The sequence below is a fragment of the Buteo buteo genome, chromosome 4 (genome assembly GCF_964188355.1).
Source record: "Buteo buteo chromosome 4, bButBut1.hap1.1, whole genome shotgun sequence".
Taxonomy (NCBI): Eukaryota; Metazoa; Chordata; class Aves; order Accipitriformes; family Accipitridae; genus Buteo; species Buteo buteo.
The window spans coordinates 38439041-38459558 of record NC_134174.1 but is presented as its reverse complement, the minus strand read 5'-3'; the positions used below and the strand labels follow the sequence as shown (position 1 = coordinate 38459558).

The 20518-nt window shown below is 42.2% G+C and overlaps 1 protein-coding gene across 3 annotated transcripts; it reads left to right on the top strand.

The window, feature by feature from the left end:
• The first annotated feature begins 383 nt into the window (after positions 1-383).
• On the top strand, positions 384-18742 carry RGR (retinal G protein coupled receptor). 3 transcript variants are annotated; one of them, XM_075026891.1, is made up of 8 exons: positions 384-470; positions 3462-3618; positions 4052-4060; positions 5834-5955; positions 14834-14987; positions 15576-15693; positions 17243-17356; positions 18338-18742. In XM_075026891.1, the coding sequence occupies exons 1-8, from the start codon at positions 392-394 to the stop codon at positions 18479-18481; spliced, it is 897 nt and encodes a 298-aa protein (XP_074882992.1). In that variant the 5' UTR covers positions 384-391; the 3' UTR covers positions 18482-18742. The 3 variants fall into 3 exon arrangements, with proteins under 3 accessions (XP_074882992.1, XP_074882991.1, XP_074882995.1); XM_075026890.1 differs by lacking the exon at positions 4052-4060; XM_075026894.1 differs by lacking the exons at positions 4052-4060; positions 17243-17356.
• The last annotated feature ends 1776 nt before the right edge of the window (positions 18743-20518 follow it).

The following is a 20518-nucleotide window of genomic DNA, read 5'->3' as shown; positions in this document are numbered from 1 at the left end:
TTATATATTACATGTTTCCTTCATTCCACAACCTTTAATTCTTTTCCAGTGTTGCAGAATTAACTGGACAGGGTTCTTAATCTTGTCTCTACAAAGAACTTGTTGTAATTGCAATGAATGCTTTCATTTTGCTGGTGTCTGAAATACGATTTGCAGGGAAAGGGGGAGTGCGGGTTGATGCTAGTCCCATCATTAATAACATTCTTGCAGGGATTGTAGTGGTGGGACTAAAAATCCCAAAGCTTTTATATAATAATGAGCATGTGTCTGCACGTGAGCTGCTCCTTTAAGAAGCCTTGGGCTAGTGGAAGAAGGGGGATCCAGAGAAAAGGCAGCCCTACAGCTGTAACAGAGGGCAGAGGTTAAATCTGTTGGCATTTTTATCGCAAGTATGGTCACTGCGTATCCTCTCCCTGAAGGCTTCACTGAATTAGAGGTGTTTGCCATCGGCACTGCCCTGCTGGTAGAAGGTAAGCTCGATGCAGGACCTCAGCAGCAGTAAGATTTTGCCCCTATTATTCCTGGTGGGAGGGGGAAAGAAAATTGAAGTAAACAGCAGCATTTGTGGTATGCTGACCCAGAGCTATGGCGGTTACTGTGGCTATATCACCAGTATTTCTGGTGAGTAAATCAGAGTGAGCTGCAAGCTGTTTGCAGTGAAGATCTGCTCTGTATACATAGCTGCCCTATGGCAGGGAAGTACTTGCTACTTAGCTTTCTTATCAAGAATTTGGGATGTAAGATTTTGTTGTTGACTTCTGAGGCAATTTTATCTTCCTCAGGGGAAGGATGTTGAAATGACTGATAATCTCTCAATAAAATTGGGCTGCTTGTTTTGTGGGCTGTGGTGGCTGTTCTATAATCAAAGATGATAGGTCCAAAATAGTCTGTTAACTGTGAGCATACCTCCAGATTGCATTGGTAGTGCTGCAGTTAATGGCTGCTGAGTAAAAGTAACAAACAGAAATATAGTTGCATGAAATTCAAAAGCTTTCACAGTGTTAAGAAGCAAAATTTGAGGTAGGAGACCGTATTCATTTAATTTAGCCAATGTGGGCTTTTGTTAAGGCATGTGCCACTTTGTTGAGATACTGCCACAAAACCGTGAATTTGTATCTACCTGGCAGCTAGCAAAGGACAGGCTTGTAGCTAGGATTATTTTGGTGTCAGTCGCTGGAGTCTCTTCTGAGCTACATCCCAGTCAGGGCCTGGGACTCCATCCCTGCACAGTGCTGCTCAGCTGGGGGTGCAGGGATCGTGGGCCCCAACAGTAGCGGAGGAGAAGCTGTAAGCACCATCGGAATGGGATAAATGCTCATCATCTCACCCCATGAACGCAGAGCATAGGAGAAAAGAGGATGCCCGCCCTCTCCTTGCAGGCGAGCTCAGCTGGAAAGCAGCATTGTGTCTGCCTGCAAAGGAAAGGTGGAAGAGCTATGTCAGAAACTCTTCCTTGGAAGAGAGCGAGTGAAGAAAAAGCTTCTACTTCTGGCCCATGGGTGAGCTGCTGCCCAAACAGACAGTTCAGGGCTAAGCCTGGCCAACAGCCATTAAGCCATCTGCAGGTCCTGGCATGACTTTACCCATCGTTACCGAGCGGTGAGAAGTGGCAGGAGGACAGGGACACCGTTGGATGCTGGCAGAGGCCAAGAGCCGGGGAACGGCTGGTTGTGGTAGCACGGCCCTGCCGGCCCTCACCTGCCGCACACCCACCTGTGCTCAGGGGCTGCAGCCTGCCAGGGACCTGCAGTCGTTGAAGTCCAAGCAAAGTACCTGCTGGTAACCTTCCCTTAAAGCTACATGTGGTCTAACACACTTATGTTTTACTAAACACAAGTATTTTCTATAGGGTTTTAGGCAGAATGTGCCCAGCGGATTGGCAAAACAACTCTTTGTCATCTGACTTAGAAGATCAAACTAAATAATTAAAGATTAATTCACTTTCTCAAAGACTCTGAGAAAGGCAATGAAGACCTTTTTTTTCTGCAGCTTTTAAGTGCAGTTTGCAAATAAGTTGTGGGGAAGAGGAAAACCTTGCATTCACTTTATTAACTGGACACATTTGCTGTTCTAAAAATGAAAACTCAGAGCTATTCTTTTTTTAATTTAGTAAACTCTCTATTTGTACACTCATGACAGCCTTCAAGAAAGAAGAGTGGGATGAAGCCTGGAGGTTCCAAAAACAGGGGAAAGATAGCAGAAAGCTGATATAGTAATAACTCTTCAGCTCTACTCTAAATATGGTCACAACATACCTCTCCTAAAAGCTTCACTGCATTTGGGAGAGTTAGCAGCAGTTTTACCCTGTGGGTGGGAGGTAAACTGGCAGGGAGGAAATAAGAACAGCAGAGCTCCAAGTATTTCTCCTGGAAATATTATGTTATATGTTGTGTAATGAAAGACGCACATCAGCTGTTACTATGGTTATCCCATCAGCCATTAATGCAATTAAGGTAGGAGCAGGATTTCTGACTAGACAAAATCATCCATCTTATGTAACTGCAGAATTAAGACAATGAGCATAAGTAACTATACTACTTTACAGAATTAGGGGATATGGATTTTTTCTGCACTACATAATTTCTCTTTCCAAGAAGAACACAAAGACAGACACACTGCCTCTCATCTAATTGAGACTTAGAGATGGGATGTTGAGTCAGAGCCTCATCAGAGCTAAAATAATTCAGGTCATCTTGAAAAGGACATTAAAGGACAAAGCTTGAGTTTAAACCAGTGAAGAATAGGTTTCAGGCTGGTACAGCTCTGTTCTGGGTGAATAGCTGGGGTTGCCTGGATCCTCCTCTGAGGACCAACATTAACTTATTTTTTAAAATCTATCACTGACTGCTTTTTATAATTAGATTATTCCTTTCCATGTATAGTCTATTGACGAAGGGCAGTAATAAGATTGAGCTGGTGTGATTCAAGCACTGTCTAGGTTAACCTTAGATGGAAGCCCGAAGGGAGGCAGGCTGACTGAAAAATGGCTGAGGGATTTCTGTGCTTAAACACAAAAGAATGTTACAGCTGATATTAAACACAACCCATTTCTCTACCAAAGACAGGCCTGGAGATGTGTGCACCAGAAGCACGTGCTGGCTGTCAGCCTCTCTGAAACTGCCTCCTCTGCATCTCCCTCGCTCTGACTCATGTGTTCCTGGATAGAGCCTGGAAATCAGGTTTCTCTATTAAAACAAAAGGCAGAATTACAAACAAGATTAAACCATTTCTGCTCCACATGACTGGCCATATCCCTGATGCAGACAGCGGCTTCAGCTGTCACCTATGACTTCTCTCCTGAAAGTCTTTGTAACTTGCGTGCAGACTGTGACCACTACAGATATATTCGCTGTGCATAAGTTTCCACAGTAATAATTGTTCTCTCAATAAAGAAAACAGCAGTATCATTGTAGATATTTTCTATTTCTGGTTGAATCATGCCAAACAATTCTGTATTTCAGCCCTGCTTGGCTTCTGTCTGAATGGCTTGACAATTATTTCTTTCCGAAAAATCAAAGAACTCCGAACACCCAGCAATCTGCTGGTTCTCAGCATTGCACTGGCTGATTGTGGGATCTGCATCAACGCATTCATCGCTGCCTTTTCCAGTTTCCTAAGGTATATCTTCTTTTTCCTAAAGGATGCTCAGAAGAACAGTGTGAAAATTAACAGCTTAAGTTCTAAGAGGTCAAATTAATTAAATTACTCTCTTTCTAGCATACCACCGAACCAACCTTCTCATTTTCTCAATCTGAAACAGCAAAATGAAACTATATAGTTCTACCAGGCAAGTAAAAAAACCACTTTACTGCATATAATCACTGACAGATTATAAGACTGATTATAGAAGACATTTAATCAGACAGCTTTACCAGTGGCTATAGTAGAAGCTACTTGAATATCAAAATAGTAGTACATCTTCATTTGACTAAACCTCTAGATGGACCCCAAATTTATCTGCAAGTCTTTCTGGGGTTTTATGAACCTTTCTATTAAAGCACTTGCTTGAGAAGCTTCTGGAGAATGAAAATGCAGATCTGTTAGCAGGGAGGTCACATCAGTTATGACACATTTGATTTTCCACATTTTCATACACATCAATCATTTAATCAGAGGACAGAAACAATATCAAGCATTTCAGTGAATAATTGCAACAAACAAATCACAAGCAAACCATACTGAAAAAAACCCACCACCCTATAAAATAGCTGTTTAATAATTCCAAGTAGCATATTTTTAAACCCTGGAAATATCTTTAATAGAGAACAGAAATACATTTCAAGCCAGAATGTGACCATTTTATTCTCTCTTAATGGATATAAAAACATTTTCACAAATTAACAAGTTGTCCTGGTTTCAGCTGGGATAGAGTTAACTGTCTTCCTAGTAGCTGGTACAGTGCTATGTTTTGTGTTCAGTATGTGAAGAATGTTGATAACACACTGATGTTTTCAGTTGTTGCTCAGTAGTGTTTAGACTATAGTCAAGGATTTTTCAGCTTCTCATGCCCAGCCAGGGCACCTGACCCAATCTGGCCAACGGTGTATTCCATACCATGTGACGTCCCATCTAGTTTAGGAACTGGGAAGGGGGGGGGGGGGGGCAGTGATTTGGCCGCTCGGGGACTGGCTGGGTGTCGGTAGGCGGGTGGTGAGCAATTGCCCTGCGCATCATTTGTACATTTCAATCCTTTTATTACTACTGCTGCCATTTTATTAGTGCTATCATTATCATTATTAGTTTCTTTTCTGTTCTATTAAACCGTTCTTATCTCAACCCAGGAGTTTTACTTCTTTTCCTGATTTTTTCCCCCATCCCACTGGGTGGGGGGGGAGTGAGTGAGCGGCTGCGTGGTGCTTAGTTGCTGGCTGGGGTTAAACCACGACACAAGTCAATAGCTCCAGTGAGGCCTTATTCAACACTATTTTACCTCCTGTATAGGTCACTTGTTTCAGACACTTATGTCTTACTGAAGTCAGTAAAGATGACTTTACTGAACTGGAGCTGAGAAGCTAAGGTCAATACATCAAAATGAGCTTGGTTTTAACAATTGCAGGACCTTTTCTTTTAAATGGGAGCAGAAGTTTCCCAGCCTCCCAAGCAGTCAGCTATCTCCTGTTCAAAGGGACTTCCAGGGGTAGTCTCCTAATGAATTATACTGGTGTTCTGTAAATACATGAGAAAGGAGATTGCTGAAGACTTCCACCTCACAGCCAGCTTTATGAGCAAAAGAGCCAGGTTAGATGAACACAGAAAGAAAAAAAGCTGTGGCTCCTTGCCATGGGTGACCAGGATATTGAAGGCACATGTCAGCAGATGTCTGCCACATGAGACATCTCATGGTTCTTTTCATTCTATGTCTGCAAAGACATTTGAAGGCCTTGGTCTTGCTATCAGGAGTATTTTTATGCGTTGTGAGCTTTTGTATTGTGTTGCATGGTGAACACTGACTTTCCAAAAGGTTATTACTCATTTGATACTTTCACATGTTGACAAATTGGCTGCTCCCAGCGGGTACAAATTTTGAAGATATGGATAATTGGATGAAATGTAGATTTCAAATTAAGAAACAACTTTCCAATACATAAATGCAGAGTTATATTTTCTTCTCCATATTAAGAGTAAAAATAGCTGTTGTACTATATCAGGCACCACAGCAAGATAAATGCTGGCAAATACCTAAAGGTAACCACAGTAACATCTTTCACAATGTTTCTCAGACTTAGAAAGCATGGGCACAGGCTATCATTTTACCCTCTCCATTAATGCAATTTCCAAACATGTCTTCACTTTTTTCTATCATTTTCTTAATATATTCTGTGTTTGTTGACAGATACTGGCCCTACGGTTCTGACGGCTGTCAAATTCATGGATTCCAGGGCTTCTTGACTGCACTAGCCAGCATTAGCTCCAGCGCTGCAGTCGCCTGGGACCGATATCATCACTACTGTACAAGTAAGAGCTATAATTTACCTAGCAACCTTACCCAGATCCTGCTATAAGGCAACTTGCTTAGATTTCAGAGAATCAAAGCAAGCACATATTTATTACCTGCATATCTTAATATGTAAGTTTATTTATCTTACACACTAGAGAGAAAGCAAATACAAACAATCTCTCCAAAGGACCCAAAGGATCTCTTCCCATACAAGGGGCACTAACCAATGACCTTCAGGAGATATGTCCTCTTCCAGATCACATCCAAGTTGTGACCCTCTTGCCATGCTTTCACTTTGTCCATAAGTAATCTTCAGTGTCCCAAACAAAATCCAACTCCTCATATTGAAAAAAAATCTATGTACCTTGGGCTTCTATCCAACACCCTGCTGTGTACCAAACAGATCTTCATACCCATGCAGAGTTTACTAATTACAGATAAATTTGGTGTAGCTAGAGAGCTACCTCTGCAGAGACAGCAGCTGGAACAGAGCCCATGTAAAGCACTTCTGCAGAGGTGCAATGAAGCAGACAGAGCTCAGCAGCCCCGTTGTGCAACACACAGGCACTTTGGGGTGCAAGAGCCATTTGTGGGGTTTGTGCTACATTCCAGGCCCCCTTACAAAGACTGGAACTCGGTACATTTGTTCCCAAGCAAGGAACAAATTATCTGCAAGTTTCAATAAAAGTAGTAGGGCTATTTTTAAGTACTGATAAGAGGAGGAATATGTTCTTTTTCTTCTCTTAGTGAAGGCCATTTTTTGTTTTTTTCTTGCAATTTAGTTTTTAACCAGCTCTGACACCTTATCTGGATTTAATGGAAATCTAATATTAGACAGGGAAATCAACCCAGAAAATTTGCCTTTTCTGGTGGACTTATGAAAGCATATTTTTTATTTAGGTAAGAAACAGAGATTGACAGGATTGTCAAATATATGGATTTGTAGAGATAGATATACTCTGTCTTTTATCATAGAAATTCCTCCCAAACTTTGGCAGTACTGGATTTATGCATTCATGTAGCATGAGTGGAAATTTCTGCTGAATTAGGGTGCTGAGGTGGATTTGGTGTTTGCAGAGACTGCTAGGGTTTGTGCTGGGACTCCAGCTGTGCTCCAGCCACCACTGCGGATAGGGAGAACAGGGGGATAACTGTATTCTCTTAGAACAGAAGTCAGGAAGCACAGCAAGGGGCATTATCATCTGCTGTAAAACAAACTAGCAGCCTTGTGAGCACTGGAACTGGCAAAACCTGCTTTCTTGTAAATATGGTGCATAGGGATGATGTTCGCTTTTGTCTAATAAGATAGGCTTGTGCTGACTGGTCTATGGGTTCTTTCATGGGGCCTCACCTCTCCCCAAACACCAACTTTCACAGTAAATGCAGCAACTTAGTACCTGTCAGTCCCCACTTCCCTCTCCAGTTTCCTTCTAAGTAGCCAATGTTTTCAACAGTTATTAGGAGAGGACTGAGTGACAAACACAGGGTGTACAATCTCATGGCCCTCATTAGGAAAAGGGAAAGACACGATATGAAATATAAACTTATTCTGAAAGGACATCCTAGTACTCTGTAATGCTAGGAATGCCCTAATCTGTACTATTTGGCCATTTTGGCAGTCATGTGGGAGCCACCTGGGAGAAATGGATGAGGTCCTCCCATGAAGATCTGCAGCTTTCACGTTTCCTGCTAAAGCCAGGCTCTTTCCAGAGGAGTAAGGAGTCTAGAGCACCTCACATGACCACCCTGTTCCCAAAAAAATTGTGCCCCTTTAGCAATGTTGATAGGCAAATGCAGCCCTCCTTTTCTTTTGCTAAAGCACAGGTTGCTCAGACCACTTCACAAAATATTTTCTAAATGAAAATGTAAAATTTGGCTGGGGAAGAAACTGCTGAGCTGCAGTGCTTCAATCCCCTCTGCCGTTAGCACCCACACAGCCATTCAGGCACAGCCACCTTCTGATTAAAGTAGGAAGTGGTAAAACACACCCAGAGCACGTAGTGAACCTGTTCAATCTGGTGATCCCATTGAGGGCAGCAAGGTTGCCAACTTTTTGTTCTGCAACTTCGTCAAGAATTCAGCTCAGGCAAGGAAATGGTTATTTTTCATGTCCAGACAAAGGCCCCAAATAATGCAGGCTGTTAGCTAAATCCATACTAACATCCTTTGGACACTAAAATGTGTTTGGAGCTAGAAGAGTAGCACCTGTATTTTACAAGAGAGAGCCCGAAAATAAGCATGTCTTTGGAAAGACATTTTACTCTCTGCAACATTGACTTTAATGCTTTTGTGTCATGCGCTCCTCCAGTCAAAAGCATACTACATTAAGAGCACAGGCACAGAGACCCTAAGGGCACAAGCTTCTTTACTTTGCTCAAATTATCACTTAGTGATGGCCAAACATTGCTGCTATTACTGAACATTTGGAACAACAAAACAAAAACAAAAACCCAGAAGGTTTTAAAAGCTCATGCTCTGTGGCTGTTCCAGTAAAATCAGCCCCTTCTAGTTTCATCTTTCACATGCTGATTGTGAGGAAGATTAAGTCATATTTCATAGATCTGATATACCAAGCCTACAAGCTATACTGTGTTCTCAATCCATACATTAAACTCCTGTTGACACTGGTTCGAGTTGCATGCCTGTACAGAAGGTACCAAATACCTTTGCCTAAAAAACAAAGCTATCAACCTTTTATCTTCATTCCCCGGGAACTGGTACTCCTTCCAAACTCAGTTACATCATCCCCAATGTTTTCGTTATGTCCTAACAGTTTCCTGAGAAAACCTGTGTTGTGGCATTCCTCAGCTTGGCACTTGATTATCCACTATCCATATTTCTGAGGAAGAAAGAGCTGATGAGAATGTGAGAGATTACTATGATGATGAGAAAAAAGGGGACTTTTCAGCCATTCTGGATGCTAATAACACAAATGTGTTCACCAACATCCTGAAAATTAACTGAGTTTTTAAATGTGGAAGTCAATACAACCCCCAGTGACAAAATGCTGGCCTTTAAAGTGTATTGATATCTAGACATGTAACTCATCAGAAAACAGGCTGATATTGATTGGCATATGCAAGAAAATAGTATGACCACCACACATGACAGAGAAGCTAGAGTTTCAAGACATTTTACTCTCCCCTCTCTTTCTTTCTTCCTCCCAGGCAACCATGCTGAGCAACTCTCTTTTCATCCCCTAAATGTGGCTTTGGGGCCTATGAGATGCTACTTTCATAGCAAGGAGGAGAGAACTGTAGAAATCTGTAGTCTAAAAGTATGCAGTAAGAGGAGAAAAGGCAAGGGAGTCTGAAAGGTTTGAATGTCAATCGCTAGCAAAATGGGAATACTCAAAATTTGACCGTTAGGAGGAAAAGGAGAAAACAGAAGCAGTTTTATGTTAGTGCCCGACAGTGATGGAGGAAAGGGCAAACTCTGAGGAAGCTGTCTATCAATAGCCAAGCATTCAGGCCAGAAGATGACATTTTATTTTGTTAGTTCTCCCTGTCTGGCCATTCAAATGAGGAAAACGTCCTGGATTATGTTCTTAACATAGCAAGGGAGGAAGGAAGCAGCAGCCTGGGAGGTCTCACTGGAGTTGGGATCAGGAAGGCAGAGGGCAGCTTGTGGACAGCCCAGGGATCAGCAACCAGAAAGCAGGCAGCCACCTGCCACAGAGATGTCTGTGCTGAAGGCATCTCGATCTAACGCACGGTTCATTTTGATGAGAGGGTAGCACACTGCCATCAGCAGTTTGTGGAGAGGGGAAGGATCCTGGTCAGGTTTTTTTCCTTTCAGAACCACCACATTCAGTTACAGTTTTAAAAGGAAAGAAAAAAATCTAGAAGATTTTACACTTACATTTAAGAATTAGGGGGAAATGGAAAATCTGAAGTGATTTATGTCAGTACTTTTCTCAATATTACGAAAGAAAAGACGAACAAAATCAGCAAGGATTTCACAGCAGCATTCAATTTCAAGAAGCAGAATTGCAGTGAGTTTTATCTAATCCTTAACATTCAAGGAAACCTAGGTTGTTATATCAGTATTCAAAGATTAGCAACTACCATTTGCTCCAGTTGCAGCTGTCAGCTGTCAAATTAGGAGCAACTCCTTACCTCCTGTCACACTTACTGCAGCCACCCTGCCACACTTCCTTCATCTAGTCTTGTACCTGCATCATTTTTCCCTGACAAAATGCCAATGTTTATACAGCTCTTGCATTTTCACTGAAGCAGGAGGTAATCGCCAAGACAGCTTTATGATCATGGAGAACCACAGCAAAAAATTAATGGAGTAAAAAAATCCCTTTATTAGGTTATTTTAAAGAGCTTTTTTCTAATGATATGCACAAAAGAAGCTATTACGCAGTGCAGCTTTCTTATTCCTACAAAAACCAAATACTTCTGAGCACCAGTGACTGGTGCTTTTCATACTGCAGATGATGTAGGTACCAAGACTTATTTTACTTATGACTGATACATATTTTCCCTTATAAGACATTCAGATATTTTTGTCTTTGACAAACTTTGCTGATTTTCAGTGATGCATGCTATGAAGCCTGGTACAAGCCATATTGTTCTGTAATATATCAGCTATTATAATTTTATTATTTGCAAGAATGAGGAAAAAGGACGTTTTTCCCTCCATCCTAGAAAATCCTGTTAACCTTTTGTTTGAGAAATTCCTTTTGAACAACAGCCTGAAATCTAGCTGAAAAGTAGCCACTGTGTCAGAGATATATTCTTGCTCTTTCTGTGAAAATCAGCTAAATATTTGACCGATTTATAAATCTTCAAAAAAATCTAAATTCATAAATGTCCCCACAGACTAAAGATGGAGAAAAAGCTTATGATTATGTCACTAAAAACTGGCCAGCATAAATAAAAGGATTAAAGTACCATGCTCTATTTAGCACTTCCTAAATTTAAAATTTTGACATCACAATTTTAGTAATCTTTAAAAGATGGGGGGGGGGGGAGGGGGGTGTTTATAAGAGTGACCTCTTTCTGTTCCAAAGCAGTTACAGAAGCCATTTAAAATTCCCTGTATTAATATTTCACTGTATGGAAAAGAGAAGCTTCCCTCTTGCTTTTCAAGCCAGAGAACAAGACTGATTAGACTTTATAGGACCATATTGCCAGCACTGGGCCCTAATCAGGAATTACATCCTTAAGCATATGCTGAACTCCATACATACACATTTAACTGAATTATGACCTACGTAGCTATTACATTAAATTTTACCAGGCCAAAAAAGGCATTTAAGGTGAAGCAATGACCTGCTCCGCACAAAAACAACTGAACTGCTCTTGGCTTGCTCTCTTGCTGTCAGGCCTCTCAGAAGAGGACATTTTTGCTATGTGAAGGGAGCACAATTCTTTCACTGTTCTTGTACTGAAAGTATTTTTTCTGGGTCAAACTGAAATAATATCAAGTTTGTTTAATTTTATAGTCATAGCTACTTCTGATGTGTCATTAAATGTTTTCTGGAGGGTCAACAGGCAGCTGATTTCACCAGGACTATTTCACCATTAATCTCATTTTGCAAAAGGCCAAATTGAGAAGGAAAAATTTAATTCTGTTAGTTCTGATTCTCTCCTTTTCTAGTGTCTGAAATAGGACTGCTTAAGTGTGAGGAGAGAGAACACAGGAACTCAGCCCCAGAGATGAGCTTTCCAAACACAGGCTGTCGAGACATGCCGGGTGCCAGACTCCATTATTGCATGGTCCTTTTATTCTACATCCAATAAGAAAATGGTGTTCCGTAACACCTATGGAAGAGTAACTAAAATAAAGGTTTGTCTTACAGTTTTTCATAGAAGAGGCACAAACAAAGCAAAAAAATTCGGAAAATAATGGGAAAAAAAGAAAGCTAATGGAAATTGAGAAGTGTCGTCTCACTGTGCTCCCCACAGCCCTGCCAGGTGTGTGGGCCTCCCCAGCCACAGCGGGGGGACAACTGAGGCAGGCCACTGACAGCCAAAAGCACAGGCAGTTTTCCCCTAGAGCCTCCTGTGGGCTCCACTTCTCCTGTTAAAAAAACTAAACGTAGAAATCTTCATTAAAGCTAGTCTTGATGGAAAATATTTGAAAGCCATTCCAGCAGGAAGCCTCACAACTTTCTTGTCACCTGCATGCATGCCAGCTGGTAGTACATGGGGCCAGAGGAAAGATGTGGCACCAAGAGACTGGCCACCGTGAGAGACCCCAGAGATGGTGGGAGCCAGTGGAGCAAGAGCTTCTCCCGCTTTTCTGTGCAAGGCGACAGCAAGGAAGGCGAGATTTCCAGCAGCCCCCACACACAAGCCTGCAGGCGGCTGGATCAGCCGCCCTCTGCCAGTGCAGGCACCCACAGGTTGCCTTCAGCATGCCACCAACACTATCCCAGCGGCTGAGGGCAAATTTTGTCAACGCAAGGATCTTTTCCTTACGTGCAAAGATCCGTAAGGTGCCGGTGTGTGGCTAGGACCCAGCGGCACTAGAGTGCCTCAGTCAGGGCCCATCGTGTTCTGAGACCTTCACGATATTGCAGTAGTCCATGAAGTGAAAGGATGGGGTCGAAAGAGAGCAAAGTTTCTGCCACAAGGTACCACAAAAAATAATTGGTATTAACTATTTTATAGGAATTGCTGAGAAGCAAAAAAACCCCCAAGATTTAGTTTGGCTTTTTCAGAATATCAGGAGGGCTTACCACTTACAAAATTGTATTCCCAAAGCAATAAAGCTACTTTTGGCATGAGCTTGGTTTAAAAGAAACATGATTCAGATCCAGGTTTCAGTGCAGCTGCTTCTGATAATGCCTTTAAAACACTGCTAGAATACGTAAAACGCAAAACAAACCCGACAGCTTATGTAATAAGCTTTCTCCTGATTGAATTTCAAGTTACAGTTGTGTAAAGCCAAGCTACAAGAACTGCTATGTAAAACACAAATGGAAATGGAAACCTTGGATGACTAACAACACTAACATGCTCGTTTGAGCATATACCTAAATAGGACACAGTTCTGAAAGATACAACTTAGGCTACATTGCTTCTTTGGACTTGAAGATTAAGAATAATTACAAGTTACTAAAAAGTTTGACTCGTATTTCTAGTCCTCTAAATCAGAAACTATTCCTTTATTTTCATCTATGTCATTCTAGAGTCATATTATGTCAGTACAACAAAGCAATATTTGAGCCTCTGCAGACAAAGTATATCTTCTATGTAGGAATCACACAAAAGACAGATATTAGTCATTATTAATCATTCTTCATTAGTAATTCTTAAAAAATAATGTTTTAAATGACTAAAAAATCAATAGATTTTCTGGCAACTACCATATAAAAACACAGAGTATTTAATAAAAAGGATTTTCTTTACTTTTGCCTTGGTATTTAAATTGCAGTGTGTACACCTGTCTTTTCCCATAACTAATTTTTGAACACCTGCAGCAAACAAGTTTTCCAAGTTGATTTTTAATGCAATTCAAACTCTAATTCTTTTCCCTGAAGAACCTCTGGAAGATAAGAAAAAAGACAAAGGTAGAATCAGCATTCCTGTAAAAGGGCAATTTCACTGACACACCTACTTTATTAACCTTCTTTACAATATACGAGGACAGTACCACACAACATAGCTACTGGAGAGCTTGCGGTGATTCCCGGAGCTGCTGCCTTATGGGGATCTACAGCCTGTGCGGACCTCACATGCTCTCCACCCACGAGTCAGCCACGTCTGATCCCATGGCAGGGCCTCACCTCATGCACCTCACCTCCAATCCGTCACCTTTCTGCAAAAGGTCAGAATTGGCCTGAATCTTCCTGGCCTGCTGTCATGGGCAGACAAAAAGACTGTTTCCCAACCTCAGTGAAAATTACATCATTATTTCTCCCTAATGGGAGATTTGATTAGAAAGGAGCAGTGGGAAAAGTCACCGTGCTCCTTGCTGGTGCAGCTGGCGTCACGGGCTATTCAGCATGGGTATGATTATGGACATTAGCCTCAATAACAAAATTATCGAGGCCTTTTTACCCACAAGCGGCAAGGCTAACACAATGTCCTGCAGCAGCGGGGAAGCCAGCCTGCCTTCTCCATGAAGAAATACTTCCTGTGTCTTCTGAAGTTTCCAATCTTTCATTTCATTCATTGACCTATTTCTATGGTACTTTCTGGAACGGGATGAGATAGGCACAAGTGATATTTTTTATTCTAAAATGAGAAAAAAATTACTAATGCTGAGCTTCATATTTCCTGTTCCAGGGTAAGCAATGATCCTAAGGTCAAAATAATTTGGCCAGCAGTATTTTTAGAACAAGATCTGTTGTCAGGTTGTGTATATATATTCACATATATATTGATGAGCAGCAATTCTAGAACAGGGTACATTTAGAATCCACGCGTGCCCTGCACTCCTGGCGGGGCAGCAAGTAGGCAGGGGCTGGGGAGTGTGTGCAGAGTCACATTTCTGATCTGACCCACACCCTGCAGCAGGGCTCTAATTCTTCAAACAGTATTTATTGCATTGCCCTGTTCCTTCTACTTGCTGCCACATCTGAGTATTCAAACATGTTCCCAAAACACAAGAATATAATGTTTGTAACAGCAGCTGTGTCTCCAGTGTGGTGCAAAGCTGAGCAGCAATACAACTTTTGTCTAAGTAAAGCACACAAAAGGTTTTTGCTTACAAAAACAGTTTGCTGTTTTCTGAAGTCTAAAAGCTTCCTTCCATATTTTATGCAAGGTTGATTCCTCCAGACTCAAGCCAACTTCAAGCTACAAAACACAGACAACTGCTTTTTTCTGCCCGAGGCCCAGGGGCCCGGGTGCTTGGCTCTGGCCCCACAGAGCCAGACAACTTTTCCCAGTGGTTTTGTTACGGGCACGGAGACCCCCTTTTCTCTTCCCGCAGGGAGCAAGATGCAGTGGAGCACGGCCGTCTCCATGATGGTGTTTGCGTGGCTGTTTGCTGCCTTTTGGTCCGTGATGCCCTTGCTGGGGTGGGGGGAATACGACTACGAACCCCTCCGAACCTGCTGCACCCTGGACTACAGCAAAGGGGACAGGTAAGGGCCAGGGCCAGCTCCCACGGGAGGGGGGGCTGGAGCTGCCGTCCCCTGGGGTGGCCTCGGCAGCACACCAAACCCCCCAGCTGCCCCCCCCCCACACTGTTGCTGGGGCAGATCTCCCTCCCCAGCGGCTGGGGCGAGGCAGGCACGACCCGAGGCTGCCTTGACTTGCGTGGCAGCATGCGGGAACAGTTAAAGGCAGCTTCCTCCGTGGGAGAGGCTGGTGCTTAGGCTTCTGCTACTGCCCTGCTCATCTATGAGTTGCATCTTTTCTGGATTTCGGACTTAAAACTCTTTCAGAATGGCTTTGTTTTCATGCAGTCCAGCACAGATGTCTGAGTAGGGATGCTTGGGTTTAGAAACCAAACACCTGTTGTGATTTTCTACAATACTATCCATCCCACGCACAACAACAACATGGCACAACTCAACTGGTCTTCAGCAAATGCTGCACTTAAAGCATGCTGACAAAACTGGGTTTGGCAATTTTAAAAATACAAGTTAATGAATGTTTACAGCAAGTTTACAGAGATGCCCTAGAGAGGAATTAACAACCTCTTTTTCTTCCCTCCTCACCCTTTCCAGAAACTATATCACGTTCCTTTTTGCTCTGTCCATTTTCAATTTCATGATCCCGGGCTTCATCATGCTGACGGCCTATCAGTCCATACACCAGAAGTTCAAGAAAAGTGGGCACTATAAGGTAAGAAAGCTTCCTCAGCCCCTGCAACCGCCTTGCCAAAATAGGGCTGCATCCAATAGAGACAAAGTTCTCAAAAAGCCAATTTCTTTCACAAAGTCTTTGGCTCAGCTCCTTCTGTGCTAACTCCCCAGTGTTACTTGAGTAAGAGGGTAGTGCAACACAGGATGGGGCCACCCAGAAAGTTTGTGGAAACCCCACCCTTAGAGATTTCAAGCTTTGACCAGCCACATCTGCCCTGACCTAGTGCTGTAGACAGTTCCCTGTCAAAGCGCGGGTCAAACTAGTGACCCTGAGGATTCCCCTCCACCAACACTGGTCCAACTCTAGTCACAAAGCAAACACGCAGCATGCAGAATATTTGCTAATAGCATATCAATATTTATGCAGAGAAACTTGCTTAGGAAGTATCATTATTTCTTGCTTTGCTACAGGCTCTTAGCTTATCGCTGAGGAAGTCAGCCAGAGCTGCAGCACTGCAAGGAAACACGCAGGCACCCCGTGGGGGGAGAAGGGCCTTTCTATACATGTCGTGTTTACACTTGGCTGAGGAAATTCAGAAAGCTTTATGAGCTGGAAACAAAGGAATTGCTCTGGTGTGGCAGGTTTATGGGAATGTAATGTGGTGATTATATGAGTTGTTTCCTTGGGTGCAGGCTATACAGTCTGGGGCACTATGCATGGCTGGCGGGCACAGCCCGACCCCTGCACTCAGTGAAGACGGTCAGTTCCCAAGGGGGATGTTATACCAGCAAAGAGACAGTCAGGCAGACTGGTTTGTAGCTGCCTGGAATAAATACATGTGCCCTTTACATATTTCTTGAACAAATCTCAGTGTTTGTTATTATAAGTCTATGACCTTTTTTTCAGTGAGTTTATGCAACAGCGTGTGATTTTTTCCTTACGATTTTCTGTAGCTGTGCAGACTAGTTACGATGCAGAAAATTTAAGGATTAAATTATCACTTCCCTATTCATTAGTATTTATAACATATTTGAGAACAGCTGGGCATGAACACCATGGATAAGGCCCTAGCATGAAGGACAGAGGAATCCTGCCACCGCAACACAGATGCCACTGCATCCATCTGTCGCACTGACATAGTATTGACTTAACACAGCTTATTTATCTGCAAGACCCTCTAAGAAGTCAGCAAATTGTCATTCCTTTTTATCTGTTTTTAAATTTACACTTTGCCCTCCCCCCTCAGCAGCAATTACTGGCCATGGCTTCTGTGTCCAGCACACACACTGATTTAACTGACCTACCATAAGGTGCTTTTTGACCTCTGCCCAGGAGCAACTGCCACTCCCCCCCCAGCCCCCGGGAACGGGGCTTTGGGGCTTGCTGCGCAGGCAGTCCTCGATGCAGAGGGAGCTGTGCTTGCACACCTCTGGCATCAACAGCAAAGCAGCAATGATATGGTGTATACTGCTGGCCGATCCTCTCCTGCTGCTGAACACAAACCATGGTCTCGCAGGATCTGTCCAATCCGCTTTGTCGCAGTGTGCGGTTGTGAAACACAAAGGAATTTATTGCTCTTGTTTTTCAGTTTAATACCGGTTTACCATTGAAGACGCTGGTTATTTGCTGGGGTCCCTATTGCCTTTTATGCTTCTATGCAGCAGTTGAAAATGTGATGTTCATTTCACCAAAATACCGCATGGTACGTCTATGCCACCTGAGGGAATTCAAACAATGACATTCTCCTTACTGTCTTCTCTCTGTTCCTATGGAACAATGCCAATTTACTCACAATTGGTTTTACTTCTTATATATGTTATATGTTATAACAAGTAAAACCAATTGTGAGTAAATGTTGTAACATACCTAACAAGTAGATTGTTTCCTCAAAGCATTCTGTTCAGCTACCACTTTTGAGGCAAAACAGCTGAGCATGGTGATATAACAGGTATTATATTACTGCTTTGATCCAGCAACAATTTAGGAAGCTGGGGGGGGGTTCTTCAGCAGTCAGTTAGGGGTCTGTAGCCTGTAGTCCTTCATGGTTTGTAAGAGTTTTTTGTGTCCTTCCCAGAGTCAAGTACCAGCTCAAAATTTTCAATTTTGAAGAGACTGTTTGTCTCATTCATTTTTCTAATACTTCTCTCTCCTCAGGGAAGCTGCAATTAATCACTCTTAGGGTTATGCTGCCTCCTTTTTTTCCTTTTTTTTCTATGAGTCTTCTCTCCAAGACTGCATCTGGGACTCGGTAATGTGACATGAAACCTTTCAGCTTTCATTCAGTCCCCAAGAATCAGCCCAGTTTCAGCTCACCAAATGCATTACTGTACTTAGGTATTCAGTATCCCACATAAAACATGTTAGCAATATCAGCCCGCTTAGCTATCGGAAGGTGTCCACGGCATACCCTTCACTCGTCCTAAGTGTTTGTATTCACTGTCAATTGAAATATCCCAGTTTCAGACAATGCTGATCTAAATTCTTTCTTCTGGAGACTATAATTGCCTGAGCAAGGGCCTCCAACTGACCAAATTGGTTTTACCACTCATCTCTCCAGGGGTAGCAAGCTACTGTCATTGGAGACAGGCACTTTTTTGGTAAAGGGAAACTGAGCCTAGGCTGAAATCAGTCCATTGACTTCTCAGTGCATTTTCCTATTAATAAATATTGTGTCTCACAACAGATTCCTGCTGTTATTGCCAAGACTGTGCCAACAGTGGATGCCTTTGTATATGCCCTGGGGAATGAGAACTACAGAGGAGGAATATGGCAATTCCTCACAGGACAGAAGATTGAGAAAGCAGAGGTTGATAACAAAACTAAATAACCCATTACGGCATTAAGCAAAATTAATGCAGGTACATCACTGAAAGCAGAACACTAGAGGAAACTGTGTGCATTCTCTGATATGTACGTGCAAAGGTGGTTCCACATTGGAAAGGCCCTGCATTGGCTATAAGCAATGAAGTACCGAAAGAAAGCCCTCCAGATAACTATCCAAACCATCAAGAGCTGCTTGTCAAACAAGCTGCCTTAAATCTGTGTTGATTGTTATCAGTCTTATTTTATATGTCACTGCAAATAAACTATGTGCTGGAAAGCATTTTTTTTTTCTTAATACACTAACATAAAAGCTCAGCAAATTAACTAAAGCAGGGTATTCGTTTATCCAGTGAGGCCTCCTCAAATCAATCCGTGCAGTTTGTCCATATGGTAATGTCTGGATTACCAAAAGATTAAAAGAGTATCCAGTATTACACCACATTTCTGTATAAATAGCTTGTTCATCTGAACAACGCATTTTCAATGCACCCAAAATGGGTGTTCCCAAATTTCCTTGATGAATCTGCCATCTTAATTCCATAAAAACATTTTAGTAGGCATTTTACCCCAATAAGGAATATTAGCTTGGCTCCTATTCAAATGAATTAGTGTGTGATATTCAGGTTTGTCACACACTAAACTGCATCAGATTTTGCAGCTGCTGCTTACCAGGACAATCAACAAGCTCGTAGTCCATCATAAAAACATTCATCTTTTTATCAAACACTGAGCAAAAACTGAAGGGAGGTATGGGTCAGATTCTGTTCTAAAAATGTCATAAGAATAAAAATTAACTTCCCATCTGCCATTAAATTCCCCTACACTCTACATAAGTGAGAACAATCACTGAAACGGTTGTGACTAAAGACTCAGAGCAATTAAAAAGCCACTTATTTTATAATTACCAGAACTCATATATTTTAAACTATTAGAAATGTCCATTTTAAACGTTTGTATTTGCTCATGTTGCTTACATTGCCTACAGGATGAAAAACTGTCAGTTGATGTTGCCTGTTACTACAAGATGTGTTTCAGAATGACCCATTTGCAAAAAAAATATGTGCATGAGACACAGAATATGAGAGATTTTGCGTACAAAAAGCCAAACCTAGCTGATTCTTACAAGGATCATATGGTTCATTTCCAAGTATTGATGGTGAAAGAGCTTTTGAAGCTAACCAAAGAAAAAGCTGATCTATTCCTATGATGCTTTCCAACATAATAGAAGGCAAACCAGTTGTGCATGGGTTACAAAAGGGTAAGGAAAAGTGATTGTGTATGGGTTACAAAAGGGTAGATGGTGCAGTCCTGGAAGCTGACCAGTCAGGGGGTAGAATGGACATTCCCCTCATGGCTGGAGATAGGAAATAAATGTCATTTTGTTGGAAGTTAACCAGCAGGATCCCATTCAGAGATGTGCTTTGGGACTTGTGAGGCTCAATTTAGTCACAAACTACCTGACAGAACAATGAATTTTGCCGTGACAAAGTTGTTCAGAATAAACACATCTAAAGCTGACAGCTAAGACTTACATCTTAGCTACACGTAATATTAAGTGAGCAGGTGACAAAATGTTTGCACTGATAAGTGCAAAATAAAGTGTATGGGCACAAAATTACCTTTAAGCATGTATCTACAGTGACAGGCTCTGAATATGTAATTATCTCTTTCTCATGAAAAAGACCTGGGCAGGCCTTGAAATCATCAGTTTACTTGTCAGCAGGGTCACACTGACAAATCCCAGCAGAATGCTAAAAAACACCAATAAAGGAATAGGAAGCAAAAGAGGACACATGGTCACACAACTTGAAAGCCACTGTGCTCGGACTTACTGAATAGGGTGCATAGTTTGGGTCATTCCAACTCACAGAGGATATAGATAAGCTGGAAAAGGGCCACAGGGATGATCAAACATAGGGAGAAGCTTGAACACAGTAGGGATGAAATGAAGGAGGGTGCTGGCTCGGAAGAGGTAGCTGGCGAGGAGACCAGAGACAGGCTTATTGAACCAGGGGTTCAGGGGATGTGAGGATGGAATTAT